An 18,227-nucleotide genomic window follows, 5' to 3' on the forward strand; every position below is an offset into this window, starting at 1 on the left:
TTGGGTTTGGAAATTTTAAATGCCTTTGCTCTTGCATACTAAAGATTAAGAAATGAAAAGACGTTTGGAACAATTTCATGCATTTAATAATACATTTGTGGTCAACGTTTTGGCTTTTTCCCACTCTGGCCAGTTGTAATTCATTATAACCCATTGGTTAGAATTCATCTGTGGTGTGTTATTCATTTTGACCTCAAGATTTTTATCTTTTGCTGTGGCTCTCTCAGACGGTCATGGATGATTCCTTCTTGTCTGTTCCCCGTCTGTGTCAGCTTCTTTTCCACAGCAGCAGTCACCTTGTTTCTCATGTGAGACACCTTGGTAACCAATGAGCAATATTTTTCTAATGTCTCACATGAGACATTAGACACTTTATTTGTCGTTGTACATGCATACAACAAAACACATCTCTGCATTTAACCCATCCCATACTAGGAGCAGTGGGCAGCCACAGTGCAGCTTGCTTTGGTCAGGGGTGCAGGCAGAAGTATTAATCCCAACATGATGCCAGCATGGGTTGGCAGAGTAGATAGGTTGGCAGAGTATTTGATACCAGCATGGGTTGGCAGAGTAGATAGATCAGTTGTCACTCCCGTGCCAGTGTGCCTAACACTGTCAAGGCTAGAGTTCACCCAATCATTGTGTACTCATCTTAGTGGAGGGGAAATGTGTGTGTGTGTGTGTGTGTGTGTGTGTGTGTGTGTGTGTGTGTGTGTGTGTGTGTGTGTGTGTGTGTGTGTGTGTGTGTGTGTGTGTCGGGGGGTACTTTAAAGCAGTAGAGAGATCAAACATGTCACACACGGCTTCTCTTTAGTGCTCCGTCTCTCTCACGTCATGGCTCATCCCTCTGTCTCCTTCCTCATCCACTCATTATTTCTTTTCCTGCGGCGAAACATTGCAGAATGAATATCTCTTTGCACAGCACACTCAAAAAAAAACCCAAAAAAAACACATAGCAGAATATATAATACTGCTGCCATTGTGTGCCGTAATCTATACACAAAGCAGTTTGTGGTTGCGTTTCCTGTTTTGGTGAGGTCTTCTCTGGTTGTCCCAACAGCTAACTTTTTACCTCAGGCCAAAAAACATCTGTTTTCTGTCTGCATTGTCAAAGTATATATCCCATATTAGTCTGGCGAAAATTTCTTGCTTGGAAATAAATAAAAGGGAAGCACAGTAACATGATCTCACGCTCCCTGTTGTTTGTGAGAGGTTCCACAAAAGCCGGCGGAGCCGAACCTAAACGCTTGCTTAGCGCTGTCAGTCGTCCATAGGAGATCAACACATCCCTTTTTCAAAGCAGCATGTGTAACCTGCTCTGCCCATTTAACGCCCGAAGGCAGGCGCCGACTGTTTGTTATCTCAGTCCTTCTTATCTGTCCCTCTTATCGGCTTTATTCTCCAGAACTATATAAGAAGTCATGCCCAGCGGATGAAATATGTGGCTGCCCTAGTTGGCACACGCCTGCATTTGCTCCGGAAGCACATTTATGGCAAGGGTTGTGGGAAACAAGAAGTGTGTTCGATATGAGTGGTGTTCAAAGAAGGTTGAATTAGTTCATCTGGATACGTTTATTGACAGATACGTTCTGTCGATAAATGTTGTATCCAGATGAACTGATTCAACCTTCTTTGATTTTCTTACCTGGATTATTGAGCATGCAACAAGACTATAAGAATGGTAATGACTTTCACCCCCCCACCCCCCCCACTCTCACCTCCTGTCTTACAGTTTGTTAATATTCATCCCATAGAGGTTCCAAAAGAGATTTTAAAACCTGTGTTTATGTGAAGAAATACATTTCCACTTGCTCCAGAAATGTCTTGTTTGCTTCTCTTGATAAACTCTTGCATGTGTGCATTCACTGGTGTAGAGGGAGGGTAAACACATCAAATACAGTTTACCCAACTTTGTTGGGCCGATGTAAATCTTCATTAAGTAAGTTGATAGCGTACATCAAAGTTAAACATAATCAAATGATGTAAGTTGTGATGTAATTGATGTTATCAAACTGATGTTATCAGTTTGATAGTTATGGAGAATACACTATTTCTCTATATTCTATCCTGAATAGTATATTTCAATGGGAAAAATATTGCTCATTGGTTACCAAATGATGATCACCCGTTGAAGATCATAGTTTACCCACTTTGTGATTTACGACTACATCACTTTGTGCATTATTACTTTTAAAAGGGGGTGTATTGGGCATCTGGGTAGCATGGCAGTCTATTCAATTGCTTACTAACACAGGGATCGCTGGCTCAAATCCCCGCGTTACCTCCGGCTTGGTCAGGTGTCCCTACAGACACAATTGGCCCTGTCTGCGGGTGGGAAGCCAGATGTGGGTATGTGTCCTGGTCGCTGCACTAGCGCCGCCTCTGATCGGTCGGGGGTACCTGTTCAGGGAGGGAGGGGGAACTGGGGGGAATAGTGTGATCCTCCCACGTGCTACATCCCCCTGTTGAAACTCCTCACGTGTCAGGTGAAAAGAAGTGGCTGGTGACTCCACATGTATCGGAGGAGGCATGTGGTAGTCCGCAGCGACCGGAGCAGTGACCGGGACGGCTCAGAAGAGTGCGGTAATTGGACGGGCACAACTGACAGTTGGGGAGAAAAAGGTGGGGGGAAAGGGAGTGTATTGCATTGGTTAACTTCATATGCTATATCCTTATACTGCAGATCTTAGAACTTGTAGTCCGCACATTGACGTCTTTCAGTGAACTACTACTACTACTACTACTACTATTACTTTCGGCTGCTCCCGTTAGGGGTCGCCACAGTGGATCATCCGTTTCCATCTCTGCCTGTCCTGTGTATCTTCCTCTGTCACACCAGCCACCTGCATGTCCTCCCTCACCACATCCATAACCCTCCTCTTTGGCCTTCCTCTTTTCCTCTTCCCTGGCAGCTCCACATTCAGCATTCTTCTCCCAATATACCCAGCATCTCTCCTCCACACATGTCCAAACCATCTCAATCTTGCCTCTCTTGCTTTGTCTCCAAATCGCCCAACCTGGGCTGTCCCTCTAATACAGTGGTTCTCAACCTTTTTGGGGTCCTGGACCCCCTGCGTATTTTTGATCTACCCTGAGGACCCCTCCACCTGATCTTGGGGGAGGGGGGTTGCAATTTGATAGAAACAGTAGAAACTGCATTTTAAATTGCATTATAGCATTTATTCACTCTTTGGGGCAAAAATAAGAGCTTTCAGTTGTAACTTAGATATAGTTAACAAAACAGAATTCTTATGCAGTAACTTTCATATATGTAACAAAACAGAATATGTATTCAGTAACTTTCAGATATATGTAACAACAGAATTTTTATGCAGTAGCTTTTAACAATGCAAACGGGAGCGAGATCTCTTATTAAAATACAATAAATTACACTTGTGAAACAGATGTAATTAGAGAAAAAAGTCCTGTTACCCTTTATAGTTTAGGTAGATAAAGGTCTCAGTCACATTTGAGTAAAATATACTATTTCTATAAATGTCATAGGATCTTTTTTTAAAGATTTTTTTTTCACGGACCCCTTGCAATTACACCACGGACCACTAGGGGTCCGCGGACCCCCGGTTGAGAAACACTGCTCTAATATACCCATTCCTAATACTGTCCTTCTTTGGGATCTTTTAATGAAGTACTTTATGCAAATCAGTTGGTCTAATCTAACGGAACAATAAATGAGATGCAGCTAACATCCACATCACAAACAACTTGAGCCAACAATTTGGTTTGTGAATTTTGAAAGCTTGAGATACTTTGTTGAATATCGCTTTTGTTCTTTGAACGAAGAAGCAAAAGAGAGCGAAAATAACACAAGAAAGCCGGGCTTGCTGAAAAATTTCACGCAGTATTCGGGAGCTCGGAGTGAGCTGAAAGATCTGAGGAGGAGGGAAGTCCGATCGAAAGCCAGAGGCTCAGACATAATAGTCAGCAGATAAAGCCACTGATAAAAGTAGCTGATAAAAAAAAGGCCATCGAGGGCAGAGATGAGAAGTGGAGCGAGAGAGGAGATGGAAACGAGAGATAGGCCGAGAGGGGGAAGGCATTGAAAGTGCAGGCAGGAGAGATGGAGCGAGAGGCCTGGGGTTGTATTTACACAGCCTTATCTATCCGTCTACCGGTGTGGTGGTGCTACATTGGAGAGAGCCTCCCTCCTGGAAAGTTTATATGGGAGGTGGTTGGTGGCACAACACACACACACACACACACACACACACACACACACACACACACACACACACACACACACACACACACACACACCTCAAAAGGAAGATGAAGAACACGCGCATTACTGTGTCACCTGTGTTATAGCAGCATCTGTGTGTGTGTCTTATGTGTGTATCTGTATATGCTTGAGGCAACAGTTCTTCTCATTGCCTCTTTTCACACACTTTGGGTGTGGCCTATGTGTGTGCGTATGTGTATATTTTTTGTGTCAAGTGTTAATTGTAGTGCTGTGTTGTTAAACATTGTGAGATTTAAAGTGCTCCTTACGTTCTTGTCCCCCAGGGGCCCCAGGGACCTGATGGCCTGTTAGGAGAACCGGGCCCCGAGGGCACTAAGGTACATATACACAACTTAGGTGGGGGAAGCAACCTGGGCCCCTCGATTTGCATGCTATAGAAGGTAAAGCTGTGGTGTAGTTATCATTGAACTTTGACCCCACGACTCTATAACTGCAGTATTACAAAGTGTACTGTGTACATACCAGTCAAATAATAATGATAATAACAACAATAATAATAAAAACAGCAGCAATACAGGGATTTGGTTTCCTTACTTTCTGTCTCCCTGAAATGTGTTCCTTTGTCTTCGCAGGGTGAAAGGGGTGACATCGGAAAGAAAGGCGACCCAGGTTTCATAGTGAGTAGCTTTTAAATAAACTGCATCTGTTTGTGAAGATGTTTGAAAGGTTGTTTTGCTTATTTGACCACACAGCACGTAGTGGAGATAAACAGGAAAGGAGTTAATCAGAAATAGTGGCTTACATGCAAGAGAGGTTGAGTCCCATTTAAACTCGCCTATTAACTAATGCATACTACTGTACATGTTATGGGTCCCTTAATGACTTGGCCTGTAAATGGGTTGTGGCTAGATGGGATACAGCCACGGACAGAAGTGACGCAAAATCTCGCTGGCTGTATTTTGTTGCTATGGCGATAGCTAGCCTAGCTAACCTCCTGAGCTACCGCGAGTTTGGACTTTGGTTTTTAAAGCCAGATGAATGATGAGTCGGATTAATTAGTTTTACTTAAAATAACTACAATTTCACTTAATAAAAAACTGGTAATTGTGTATTTTAAATGAAATATCACGAGTTGCTTGTGTGTACATACTGCGTCCCAATGCTAGCAAGCCAGCTAAGTCTATGTAAAATGGTAGCTAACGTTAGCTAGTGTCTGCGACACTGTAGCTATTTATCCATAGAGATAACATTATATTTAAAATGTTAATTCTGTGCATTTATCCCTATTAAGTAATCGCGTTTGCCACGCTCCACCAGGAGTGAGGGGCGGGACATAAACTACAGTGTATCAGATTCATCGCCAGTGCATGGACACCGTATCACCAAACATTTGTCCTGCTAAAGTTTATCCTGTTAAAGTTGTTAAAGATCTATGCAAAGGGAAACTGTAAAAATAGCCTTCGTGGGCTTCTTCTGAATTTGCCGCCATGTCTCTCAGGAGGTTAGCTAGTCTAGCTAGTGCCATAGCAACGAAATACACCCAGCGAGATTTTGCGTCACTTCTGTCTGGGGCTCTACCCCATCTAGCCACAACCCTGTAAATGTTGGTTTATGGAACTGTACACATGTGACTTCTGATTGAGAGCTTTGGGCTGTTTGAAGATGACAAGGCAATTTTAACTTTGCCTTTGTTTATCTTAAACAAAGACTGATTAATGGCCCTGAACAGAGAACAGAGCAGCACCCTAGTTCTTACACACTAAATACAGCACACTTCCTCCATTAATGTACATGCATCTCTTTTCTACATGTTATGCTAACATCTAGGGCTAGCCTCAAGCTGCTATAAACATTATTTCTAATTGTTGTTAAGGTATGTGGGTAATGCTTTACATTAAGTATATGTAATAAGTGTTAGATAGGTAATAAGGCCCTTATAAGTTCATATAAAATGTTTATGAACATTGTGTTAACAAAACTATGTGTTAATAAAAGCATCATAAACACATTTTTGACCACTAGGTGGCACTTGTGAAATACGCAAAACTTTCTTTTTTCACAGTTGTTTTAGGTTGTAAATCCAATTTGCGTAAAACTTTGCACATAGCATCTAAGGACCACCATGATTAAAATTTATTAAAATAATTTTGATAGGCTACAAAATGAAGAAGTTATGATTTATAAGGGCCTTATTACCTATTAACTAACACTTATTATCGACTTATAACACATAATAATGTTAATAATCATTTTATAAGGATGTATAAAGGCCTTATTACTTATTAACTTACACTTATCATAATCGTATAACACATACTAATGTTAATAAGCATTTTATAAGGACTTATAAGGGCCTTATTACCTATTAACCTACACTTATCATAGTCTTATTAACACATAATAATGTTAATAAGCATTTTATAAGGACTTATAAGGGCATTATTACCTATTAACTTATTACATGCACTTAATGTAAAGCATTACTGGTATGTGAGGGAGCTCTGTGGACCTTTTTATTAGCAGATTACACCGTTCTCTTGAGGCCTCTGCATCAAGTTATACTCAGACTTGGTTACTGTAGACCTTCTCCAGCTTCTCTTGATGAAACCTGAGCAAAGTCAATAGCAGTAGCAGGATAAAAGTCAATCCTGTTCTGTATTTTAAGTGAAGCCAGTCTGTAGCTCCTTTATTGAGTATGAAAATGAATCCTAGTCTCAGATTTGAGAGCGCTTTTGCCATGTATTAGCAAAGGAATTTATTGAAGTTCAGCAAAGACAGCACACATTTATGTGCAGATGTATGTGTGTGTGTGTGTGGCACACTGGGAGATCAGCCTTATGACAAGGCTCTAATTATATTTGCAGACAAGTGCAAAGGTAGGTATTTTTATAGCCTTTTAAAACATGTTGAGCATTTCATTTGACAGGACTCAATCTAGTGAGTTCAATCGGGTTGCACAATAGACGCCATAATAATGCCGCATCCGCTGGATGTACAGAACTTGTGCTGTAACAGTCCTTGTAATCACATTACCAGGTCTCATTGATGGATCTTGAATTGGATGCTGGTACTGATGACAAAGAAAGCTGAAACGTCTGAGTGACCCATGTTGTTTTAATCAGCTGCTTGAGCGGAGGCTGTTTGTCATTCATGTCTTGACTTGTCCCATTGCAGGGCAAGGCTGGCAGTCCCGGAGAACGAGGCCTTCCTGGTAAATCTGTGAGTAACATATGTTTACCTCATAATGTAATTTTCCACTGCATAAAATTTCCAGCGTACTTTAATCATCCCCTGTGGGACATGAGGTAAATGGCTGTTCATCTGAGAAAGAAACATCTCTATGGATACAGCAGACAACACAAAAGCTGCAGACTTGTAAAAAAAAGTTTGACCTCCTCTTTGCACCTGTAATGTTACCTGCTTATTAAACGGAGGGGTTTTAGCCAGTAAATTCACCCGGGACTACGTTGTCACAGTTAGAAGACGACGCCAAAAAAGCTGCTTTCAAACTTATAATCAAAACACACATTTCTCTGTGCGTGTTCGCACCCGTTTGCATACATGTGTGGGCGTGGGAGTGTGTGTCTGCGAGTGTGTGTGTGCGTGTCATTTAACATGACGTTATTATGTATGTATTCACTCGACGTTTTGCAGATGATTTTGAGCAAGTTTTATTCACTGTGCTGTTGTTCCTTATACCCCACTGTTTCTTCGCTATGTCTACCTTGCTTTCAAAATCCATTTCTTGATGAAAACATCATTTCCTGTCAATGCTCCGACAAACATTAGCTGCTGTATTTTATTATCACCCTCAGCAGCTCCTGCTGATCAAGTGTGCAACTGCAGATTCTGCAGCATATCATTACTGCTGGCTCAGCTGGGTTTTGTATTATTGACAAGCCCTTTGCTAGTCAGTGTTACTAGTGTGGGCTTGGTGAATATCGGCGTCAGATTGAATGAAACCTGAATGATCCCAATGGGACGATTTGGTTGTTTCAGCAGCAGACTATTAACCGGCAGGGTTTTCTTGGCAGTTTTGGTGAGTCATTTTTGTGGGAATGGGGTCAAGAGAGCAGGTGGAAGATCTTAAGCTGCTGGACCCTCTCGTCAAGATCGTTGGAATTAATGGGTGAAAAATTGCACATAGTAACTTTGATGGTGCACAGATGTGAGGGAACAGAAGGGTTCAGAAAGGCTTTGTGTGATATCGAAGTGTTGCTGAGACGGGAGATTTAACTTGGAAGTAAGTCGCAAACTCATTACATTTACCTGGAGAGAGGAGTTCTGCAGGAATTGATCTGGTGGGATCGATTGTGGAGGAAAAAAAACGCATTATTTTTATTGTTATTTATCATTTGTGAGTTGTGATGCTGTCTCAAAGTTTTAATTTCGGTGTTGTAGCAGTTAAGTGTATTTTTTATATAGTTTGTAATCTACCTGCAGCTTGGTCTTTTGCCATTTACATTCAGCCCTTCGCCAGGATCTTTTTAAAATCCTCACTTTTTTTCCCCAATTCTCCAAGGAGTTTTGGGTTTTCCTGTGGTCTTTTTAGCTCTGATGACTTGTCCATCATCTGATCACATGATGACATGGTGGGCAGGGTAGGCTTTGTGTATTCATAAATAAACATCTGAAGTATTGTCATGGATAAAACGCATGTTTATGGGGCGGCACAGTTGGCCCAGTGGGTAGCACTGTTGCCTCACTGCAAGAAGGTCCCGGGTTTGAATCCCAGGCCGCCCCAGGTCCTTTCTGTGTGGAGTTTGCATGTTCTCCCCATGTCTGCGTGGGTTTCCTCCAGGTGCTCCGGTTTCCTCCCACCATCAAAAAGGCATGCATGTTAGGGTTAATACTCCTGTCTGTGCCTCTGAGCAAGGTAATGGAAAGAAGAACTGGAGTTGGTCCCCAGGTGCTGCAGCTGCCCAGGATGGGTTAAATGCAGAGGATACATTTCCCCCACGGGGTTTAATAGGTATATCTTAATCTCAGTCTTATGAGTCTGACTTCATTGTCATATCTGGGTACACAATTCATATTAAAAAGTATGCCAAACTAATCTCAAAATGCAACACCCAGAACGGAAGTTAGTTATATCGAGGCCTTTAGCGATAACCAGGTAGAGGGTGTCCATCCGTCCATCCATTATCCGAACCGCTTATCCTGCTCTCAGGGATGCTGGAGCCTATCCCAGCAGTCACTGGGCGGCAGGCGGGGAGACACCCTGGACAGGCCGGCTGCCAGGCCATCACACGGGGCGACCGCGCTAACCACTGCGCCACCGTGCCGCCGGTAGAGGGTGTGTCCTTGTTTATTATGTGTAGGCCTCGTAACATGCTGTGAAAATTCAAATGTTTCCAGCACCATAAGGAAGGGCTTTGTGTCTGAGTTAGAGGGATTGTCGATATGAATATTAAAGTCACCAGTGATGACAGTGCGGTCATAGTCAATGGACATTTTTGACAACAGCTCAGCAAATTCATCTAGGCAACTGTTTTTTGAGCTAAGGGGGGTGGTACACTGTAAGTAGTAAGATAGGAAATACAGATTTAACAACCATAGCTAGGCATTCGAGAGATGAGAAATCACCAAGAGAAACGACTTTATAGTTTAAGTAATCAGTATAGAGAGCAGCATCCCTCCCCCCATTGCTTCTTGTGCAATGTGAAGTTTGAAAATGAGCGGGTGCTGTTTCAGTCAGCTCTTCGTTACCTGTCTTGTCAAGCCAGCAGCACACAGTCAAGTTTATTGGCAGGTGGCACATATGATGTCATTAACAAGGAAGGTTTTGTTCATTATCTCACACTGAGCAGTGCCATTTTCAAGGCACATGCGGAGGTGTTGCTGACAGACTCAGATGTAGCAGGTTTAATGTGAATAAGATGTTCAACGTGAGTGCCGTGATGGTTCACAGATTGTGTAGATCTTGCAATCCTGCCTGCTGCTGATCGTGGCTGGGATTACCCCAGGACGAGGACAGTCTGACTAACTGGCAGAGTCAAAAGAATTCGATTTATGAGCCAGGCCCCTTGGATCTATTGTGTCCATGCAAGACTTGTATTTTTACCGTAACTGGAAAGGATAGTGACGTTAGGTTTATAACAGTGATCAGTTAGACAAGGTATTGGTGGGTGAGAGGTGAATGAGATGAATGTCAATAAAATGCAGACCGACAGATTCGCATGCCGCCTTGAGCCAACAGCGCAGCGAAAAGTCTCGTGAAGCACTCGCAGCCAAGACCTATAGTGGGAATTGGGCCCGACATGAAGATCTCCTTCCCGGAGGACACAAGTGCAGCCACAAGGAGTCGAAAATCATTCTTTAACAGCTCAGACTGATGCTTCTGAGTGTCCTTTGACCCTTATATAGATGATGATTCTGGTGCATACGGGATGTTGTTGTAACGTATGGGGAAGTTGTTCCATGAGATCTGTGACACAAGCTCCAGGGAAGCAGTGGCCCTTCCTCTCGCTAACATTGCTTACAATAAAGGACCATGACTGAAGGGGGGGGGGGTGACTTGGCCAGGTGAACCGATGTCTCCGCTGCCTTGAAGCAGCTGGGTGGGTTGTATCAGCAACTGCAACAGCAGAACCAGAGGCACCAGGTTGAGCGGCTGGACTAGAAACGGCTGCTGTGGGGCTGCGCTGCATACGAGGAGCTGCCAACACAGCCGGTGGAACAGCAGGAGAGGTGACCCGGGGAGCCTCAGATGTGGGCTGCCTCTCCAAAACCTGGAACCTGTTCCCAAGCTGGAGCTCGTCGACAGGACGCGGTAGGGAAATGCCCTCCACCGCAATCCGACGACTTGTTTTTCCCCTGCCGCTGACAACCACCTCAGTCCATGGGACACGGCAAAGGGGAGCGGAGGTGGAGGCCTGCGCCTTGACAAGCTCTTTTGTTTGTCAGTTTTACCAGTGTGGGCTTAGTGTATTTCAACATAAGATTGGATAAAACCTGAAAGATCCCGACGGGACGACATGGTCATTTCAGCAGCAGAGGCAGTGTTTTCTTGACAGTTTTGATGAGCAATTTTCCGGTAATTTTCACGTGATATTTTCCACGTTGTGAAATATCGCTTTCGGTAGTTTCCATATGCTTGTCAACTATGACTGGGTATAACAGCACACGCTCGGCAAATCTAAAAAACAGGCAAATCAGAACAGATCAAGATTCAAGACCAGATTCGTGTGCACCGTCTGGTATTGCCTTTGCGTTAAATCACAGTCAGTCTCTTCTGTTTGTTTCTGTATTTCAAGCGGCGAGCTCGATCTCTTGGATGCCCAGACAGTGTTGGATTTGGACTTCATATTTTGGCTTGCTTTCCTTTCCATTGCTAAATGAATTGCTTTTCTGTCTCTCTAATCATGTGTTGGCACTTTCCAGTGTAGTTATATGTAATTATTCTTACCCGAGACAAGACACACGCACACACACTCAGTATAAAGATAAGCATAGTCATAGCTGCCAAATGTTATGCCAAGTACCTAACAACAGTCATTTACGTAGGGTGGCATCGAATCGCATCCGTCATCCATGGAGCCGAGCTAATTTTTTGACCCAAAGTTCAGAGAGGGACGTTTCTGTGCCGTTAAAAGGTCTCTGACCGCCTGTTTCTGCTAGAATTACCGTTGATGAGCGAGGATGAACATTCTGATTGGTTATTGATACAGGACCAGTGAGTCTAGACTACAGCTGTTGTGTATTATCTTTTTTTTTTTGGATCCCCCCCCCCTTTTTCTCTCCCAAATGTACTTGGCCAATTACCCCATTCTTCCAAGCCGTCCCCGGTCGCTGCTCCACCCCCTCTGCCGATCCGGGGAGGGCTGCAGACTACCACGTGCCTCCTTTCATACATGTGGAGTCGCCAGCCGCTTCTTTTCACCCGACAGTGAGGAATTTTGCCAGGGGGATGTCGTGTTTAGGAGGATCACGCTATCCCCCCCCCCGAACAGGCCAGAGGAGGTGCTAGTGCAGTGACCAGGACACATGCCCACATCCGGCTTCCCATCCGCAGACACAGCCAATTGTGTCTGTAGGGACGCCCGACCAAGCTGGAGGTAATACAGGGATTCGAACCGGCCATCCCCGTGTTGGTAGGCAACAGAATAGACCACCACGTCACCCGGACGCCCGTGTATTATGATTTATGGTATTGCTGAAATGGATTCATCTGCTCTGCGGTGATGCACAGGTCAGGGTTTTTTTTTTTTTTTTAATACCCGCACCCGACCCTTACGAGAGCCAGTCCACACCGCCCGGCCCGCTAAAACATGCATTGATGAACCACCCGAACCCGACCTGCAAACCAAAGTGAGCAGTGTTGTTCTATTTCATTTTCAGGGCCATTTGCCCAGCATAATACACTGATTGTGAGGCGTAGCCTGGTGTATCTCAGCCTAATAGTGTGAGATAGTGTGTGATAGTGTGTGATAATGTCTTGGTCTAGGCTACTAAATAAACAGCACATTGTTCCAAGTGCTGTTCTTTATCACTGAATAGCAGCAAAACAAGTAAGCCTTCATTAAAGATAAGAGCCCTGACTCTCTCGTTCTCTCTCTCTCTCACACACACACACACACACACACACACACACACACACACACACACACACACAAGCCTCTTCTTTCTGACAAAAAAAAAAAGAAAGAAGCGTTTTGGCAGTGTAAGCACAAGCTACTGGTACCAGTTTGGGAACAAACTCGTACACAAACAAACACAAACACACGGTGCTTGCATGCATGCATGTGTGTGTGTTTGAGAAGAGAGTGACTGAGAGAGGGGAAGAGGGGGTGGACTAGTAATGCACAGCCTATTGCACGCCGTGCTTCCGTAAGTTATTCATAAGTCACTCAGAACACTGCTTAATCACTTTTTGAGCTGCCCGCCCGAACCTGTGACATCTCCTACCGAGCTTACTCGAACCCGCCCAACCTGCGGGTCAACCCACGGGTCGTGGATCGACCTGTCCATCACTATGCTCGAGGTGTTGCAGTGCAAAATATGAATGGCAGCAGATGAGAGCAAGAGGAGTTTCCTTCATCAAGCCCTTGAGTCATGGCGCCATCTTGTGGTGTCTCTCACCCCTCCCTCTTGGTTTAAAGTCATTAAAATAAAAATGTGTGTGGTGCAAGTCTTTATGAATACATATGCTCGCTGGTGTCACTGGATTCAGGCCTCCTCTACTTGATGTATTTTGTCACAAACTGCGCTGTACTCACATATCACTGATTTATGGTCTCTTTACATCCTTGTACCTCCTACAAGGTCAACTCTTGTCAGTAACCCCCCCCCCCCCAGGTATTTTATAAGTTGGCAATACAAACCTTATACTGTTCCGCTCTCTTGTCTCATCTGTGTAGTTTGCATAGTCACAATGACCATGAGTCCATGGTTGGTTATAGCGCCCGGCTCCAACAGCGTCGGTGCTAAATTTTTCCATCTTGCCAAATTATCCAAAGGAGTTGAATCAAGTGCAACTGGACTTGGTATATATCCATGAAGACGTTTCGCCTCTCATTCGTGCCTTTCTGACTAGACCAAGCCAGTCAGACTAGCTTAGTCTAGTCAGAAAGGCACGAACTGAGGAAGCCTCTTGGATGAGAGGCGAAACGTCTTCACGGATATATACCAAGTCCAGTTGCACTTGATTCAACTCCTTTGGATAACCATGACCTGGATGAATGAGAACATTCACAGACATCTTGCCAAATTACTTTCCTCCGAGTCGTTTGGCTTACAGGAGTGTCCATGACACTTCCCATGAAAAAAGATATCTTACAATGACACCGTTGGAGTGAACACTTTCCCCGCCAGAGTAGCTGTGTCTAAACCTACGCCACAGTTTTTGGACTACAACCAAGAGCTCTAATACCTGATAGTCAGGAAATTGCCGGGTATCTTGTAAGTCACGTTAGATAAAAGCGTCTGCTAAATGTAAAACTATTAATGTAAATTATATTACGAGGAAGAGAGTCAGCAACTGACCGCAAACAGTATCGCAATTTTAGACACATTCATCACCCTACTTGTGGTCTGTCTTTCTGTGGTTTGGTTGGAGACGATGATAATGATGGTAATGATGATGATGATGATGAAAATAATAAAATCAAGCCCTTTCCTGTAACTAGCTTATTTTTTTAATGTTTCTATTTATGGATGCTTTGGGTTGTATTTTCTTCATCAGCGTTGACTAAAGCTGCAGTCCTGAAGATTGTCGTTTTTGTTGAACTTCTAGACAGCGATGGTTATTGTGGTATTGGTGTTCAACCCCTCCAAATCCCAGATATCCAGCACTGCCCCCACTGCAAAAAAAATGGTTGAACCTGACTCTTTTTTTTTTATCCGCCCCCCCTTTTTTTTTATCTCCAATTGTATCCAGCCAATTACTCCTCTCTAACAAGCCGACCCGGTCGCTGCTCCACCCCCTCTGCCGATCCGGGGAGGGCTGCAGACTACCACATGCCTTCTCTGACACATGTGGAGTCGCCAGCCGCTTTCTTTTCACCTGACAGTGAGGAGTTTCGCCAGGGGGATGTAGTGCATGGGAGGATCACGCTATTCCCCCCAGTTCCCCCTGCCCCCTGAACAGGCGCCCTGACCGACCAGAGGAGGCGCTAGTGCAGTGACCAGGACGCATACCCACATCCGGCTTCCCACCCGCAGACACGGCCAATCATGTCTGTAGGGACGCCCGACCAAGCCAGAGGTAACACGGGGATTCGAACCGGGATCCCCGTGTTGGTAGGCAACGGAATAGACCACTACGCTACCCGGATGCCCTGAACCTGACATTTAGCTATCGATGTTGGTGGAGGTCCTCTTCAAGCTTTTTTGGCGTTTCTGTGTTAGCTGCAATAACTTAGATTTGTCTCCAGACTTAGTGCCGACTTTCTTTCAAGTGTTGCTACTGTGGTGAAAATGTAAGACAATATGGTTGGTATCGGTTTACCAGGGGGCGTCCTACCAGACAGTGTTAAAATGAGCAACCTCCGACCCAGCCCTTAGAGCCAATCCTTATCCCGAAGTTACGGATCTGACTTGCTGACTTCCCTTACCTGCCTTGATCTAACATGCCAGAGGCTGTTCACCTTGGAGACCTGCTGCGGATATGGGTACGGACTGGCGCGAGAGTTACACCTTCTCCCCCGGATTTTCAAGGGCCGGCGAGAGCTCACCGGACGCTGCTGGAACTGCGACGCTTTCCAGGGTGCAGGCCCCTCTCTTGGGGCGAGACCCATTCCAGGGCGCCCTGCCCTTCACAAAGAAAAGAGAACTCTCCCCGGGGGCTCCCGCCAGCTTCTCCGGGATCGCTTGCGTTGCTGCACTGGATGCCTCGCGGCACCCATCTCCACCACTCCAGATTTGGGGATCTGAACCCGACTTCCTTTCAATCGACTGGGGGCGACGGAGACCATCGAGGCCTTTTATTGCGTTTACTCTTTGTATTGTCTGGGGTTTGTTCTTTACCTATTCGTTTTTGTCTGTTATGGACCCTGAGTCCAGGGCCGGATTACATGGAAAGATTACACTAGGCAGAGCATTTTTCTTGGGGGCCCCCTCCCCCACACCCCTCCCCTAAACAAACACATTTTGATACTTTGTAAACGAACAATATTACTTTTAACTGCCACATGGTTGTTATAGTTGATTAGTTAGGCATATATTTTTGTTTATTATTATCTATTTATAGTTTAAAATAGTTTATGTTAAATATTTTTAATTTAGACCAAAAGTTGATGTTTTTATCCATCTGTCTGGGCCCCCCTATGGCAATTAGAGCCTAGGCAGCTGCCTAGGTTGCCTATGCCTAGATCCAGCCCTGCCTGAGTCTGCAATAAAGTTTTGAATTGAATTGTTAATGATTCGGATATCAGTGGACTTACCTACCATCTCAAACACACCAGCTGTGGATAGCATCAGACAGGACGTTTTGCTTGTAATTCTTCTGCACTATGCAGCTTTAACTAACACTGACGATAACCGGAGCTGTGTGTCTTTTCCAGGGTAAACCGGGGCTGCTGGGCAGTACGGGTGAAAGGGGACCCCATGGTGAACCAGTAAGTGCGTTGACTCCCGAACACCACAGTGGCACTGTTGCATTAAGGAGACACAACTGCTGTGATTATCAGTCCCGATGGGTTTTGCGATGACTGCGGGTTGAATGAAGCACACAACTTCATTGGTCAAACCAGTATTTAGGATTTATGTCGGGTTCTGTGCTACAAAGACATTTGAGATATTTGATTTTTCCCCCCCGGTATAAGCCACCCCTGAAGCTCCAGTATTTCTCAACAGCAGTAAATCGGGGGGGGGGGGGGGCGGCAGCGGCGGTAAAGATGCGAGTGACTCATCTTTTAAGATGTTGATAAAAGCAAGACCGCTTTGTTTGACTTCAAACTTTATCTTTTAATTTTTTCATTTAGATGTCTTTTTAATTATTTCTGCGTGTGTTCCCTCTCGGAGGCACGACCAACCACCCCCAGACCCACACAGACACACACAGACACATATTGTACACACCCGATATCTGTAAACTCATGGCTGTGAGTAAGCCCTCAAGTTCTCCTTTTTCTGGGAAAAATGCCACTTCCTCCAGGACCACAAGACTGTCAAACAACCAACTGCAATTATTTATTTCATAATGATATTTGAAAAACACCGACGGTGCTTGTTTTATGGATCCCCTCTCGCTTTCTGCTTGCTCATCGATGTTACGCCTGGTCTTCGAACCTCGCAATTTGTCTGCTTTTTCTAAAGATTTACCTTTTTATTACTTTAGTTTATGGATGACACTGGCGTTACGTGTGTACTTGGCTGTATTTGTGTTTCCCCTTGCTGGTTTAATCTTTATCCTCATGACCTCAGGCATCTTCCGTTGAATATTTCTCTTCCAGGGACCCAAAGGACCTCCTGGTGATGCAGGACCTGATGGAGAGCAAGGACATGAGGTATTTTACCTCCTCTGTTCATTTGATATGGTAACACTTTCTATGAAGCTTGCATCTATAACACCCTATAAGCATCTATAATGCCTTATAAGCATATATAACGCCCTATAAGTGTAGCTATAAGTCATTGTAAGATTCATTATAACCATGTATATGCCCTCACAACACCCCATAACCACCTTTATGATACATTATGTCAATTTAAAACAGATTTATGCATTATAAATATGTCATCATTAGCCTGTTTATCTGTCAGATGTCATAATGCATCATAGCAAACTTGTTTTGCTGAAGTTTTGTAGAGATGCATAATGAGACTTCGGTGCTATTTCACAGTCTTCAGCCATAGCCGTTAGTCATTGTAATACACATTATAGGAAAGTATGGGCGATGCAATAGATGCTTATAGGGTGTTATAGAGCGTTATAGAAGCTCATAGGGCGTTATAGATGCAAGCTTCATAGAAAGTGTTACCGACACCTCTGTGTTTTTTCTCCCCAAATGTTATCCAGGGGAGCGGACCTCGAAGTAGAGTCTGTATGTGTTGAAAAAGCAGACTGGCAGTAGAATCTGTGCTTTGAATGTAAAATGACTTCAGTGTGGTGTTACTGATTCCTCTGGTACCATGTAGGCTCTGATAATAATGACTCTGTTCCTCTGTCACGCCCTCTCAGGGTGAACCTGGGAAAGAAGGGGAGTCGGGTGCCGTCGGAGAATCAGGGTTGAAGGTCAGTGCACCTCCACTATTGTTACCCCGACCTCCGTCACTAGCCATCCCTCCGTCTGAGAAAACGCCCGTCATGGGGCGGTGAACTCCCCTCTAACCTCCATTTGTGTGAAAAGGTGTTGAACAAAAGTAATGAAACTCGGGTTTTATGGTTTGCTTTAGTGAGAAGACAAGTGAATTTTGACATCAAATACTGTTTCAGCTTCATATACTGAGGACAGTAGGAGTGTGAGTGTGTGTATATATCTGTGTGTGTGGGTGTATTGCGTGTCCACACTTTTGGCTGTAATGCTGCATATCAGTACTAATCCATATTTTCGATGAGTGGTCCTCATCTCTACATATATGTGAG

The 18,227-nt window shown here is 44.3% G+C and overlaps 1 protein-coding gene across 1 annotated transcript in view; it reads left to right on the top strand.

Moving 5' to 3' along the window:
• The window catches only part of LOC130109790 (collagen alpha-1(XXIV) chain-like), a 147,133-nt gene that overhangs the window by 86,655 nt on the left and 42,251 nt on the right, over positions 1–18,227 (top strand). The window contains exons 23-27 of the mRNA XM_056276767.1: positions 4,525–4,578; positions 4,834–4,878; positions 17,066–17,148; positions 17,661–17,676; positions 17,823–17,876. Of these exons, the coding sequence (XP_056132742.1) occupies positions 4,525–4,578; positions 4,834–4,878; positions 17,066–17,148; positions 17,661–17,676; positions 17,823–17,876 (252 nt within the window). The remainder of the gene's footprint in view (positions 1–4,524; positions 4,579–4,833; positions 4,879–17,065; positions 17,149–17,660; positions 17,677–17,822; positions 17,877–18,227) is intronic.

The sequence above is a fragment of the Lampris incognitus genome, chromosome 3 (assembly GCF_029633865.1).
Source record: "Lampris incognitus isolate fLamInc1 chromosome 3, fLamInc1.hap2, whole genome shotgun sequence".
In the NCBI taxonomy this organism is placed as follows: domain Eukaryota; kingdom Metazoa; phylum Chordata; class Actinopteri; order Lampriformes; family Lampridae; genus Lampris; species Lampris incognitus.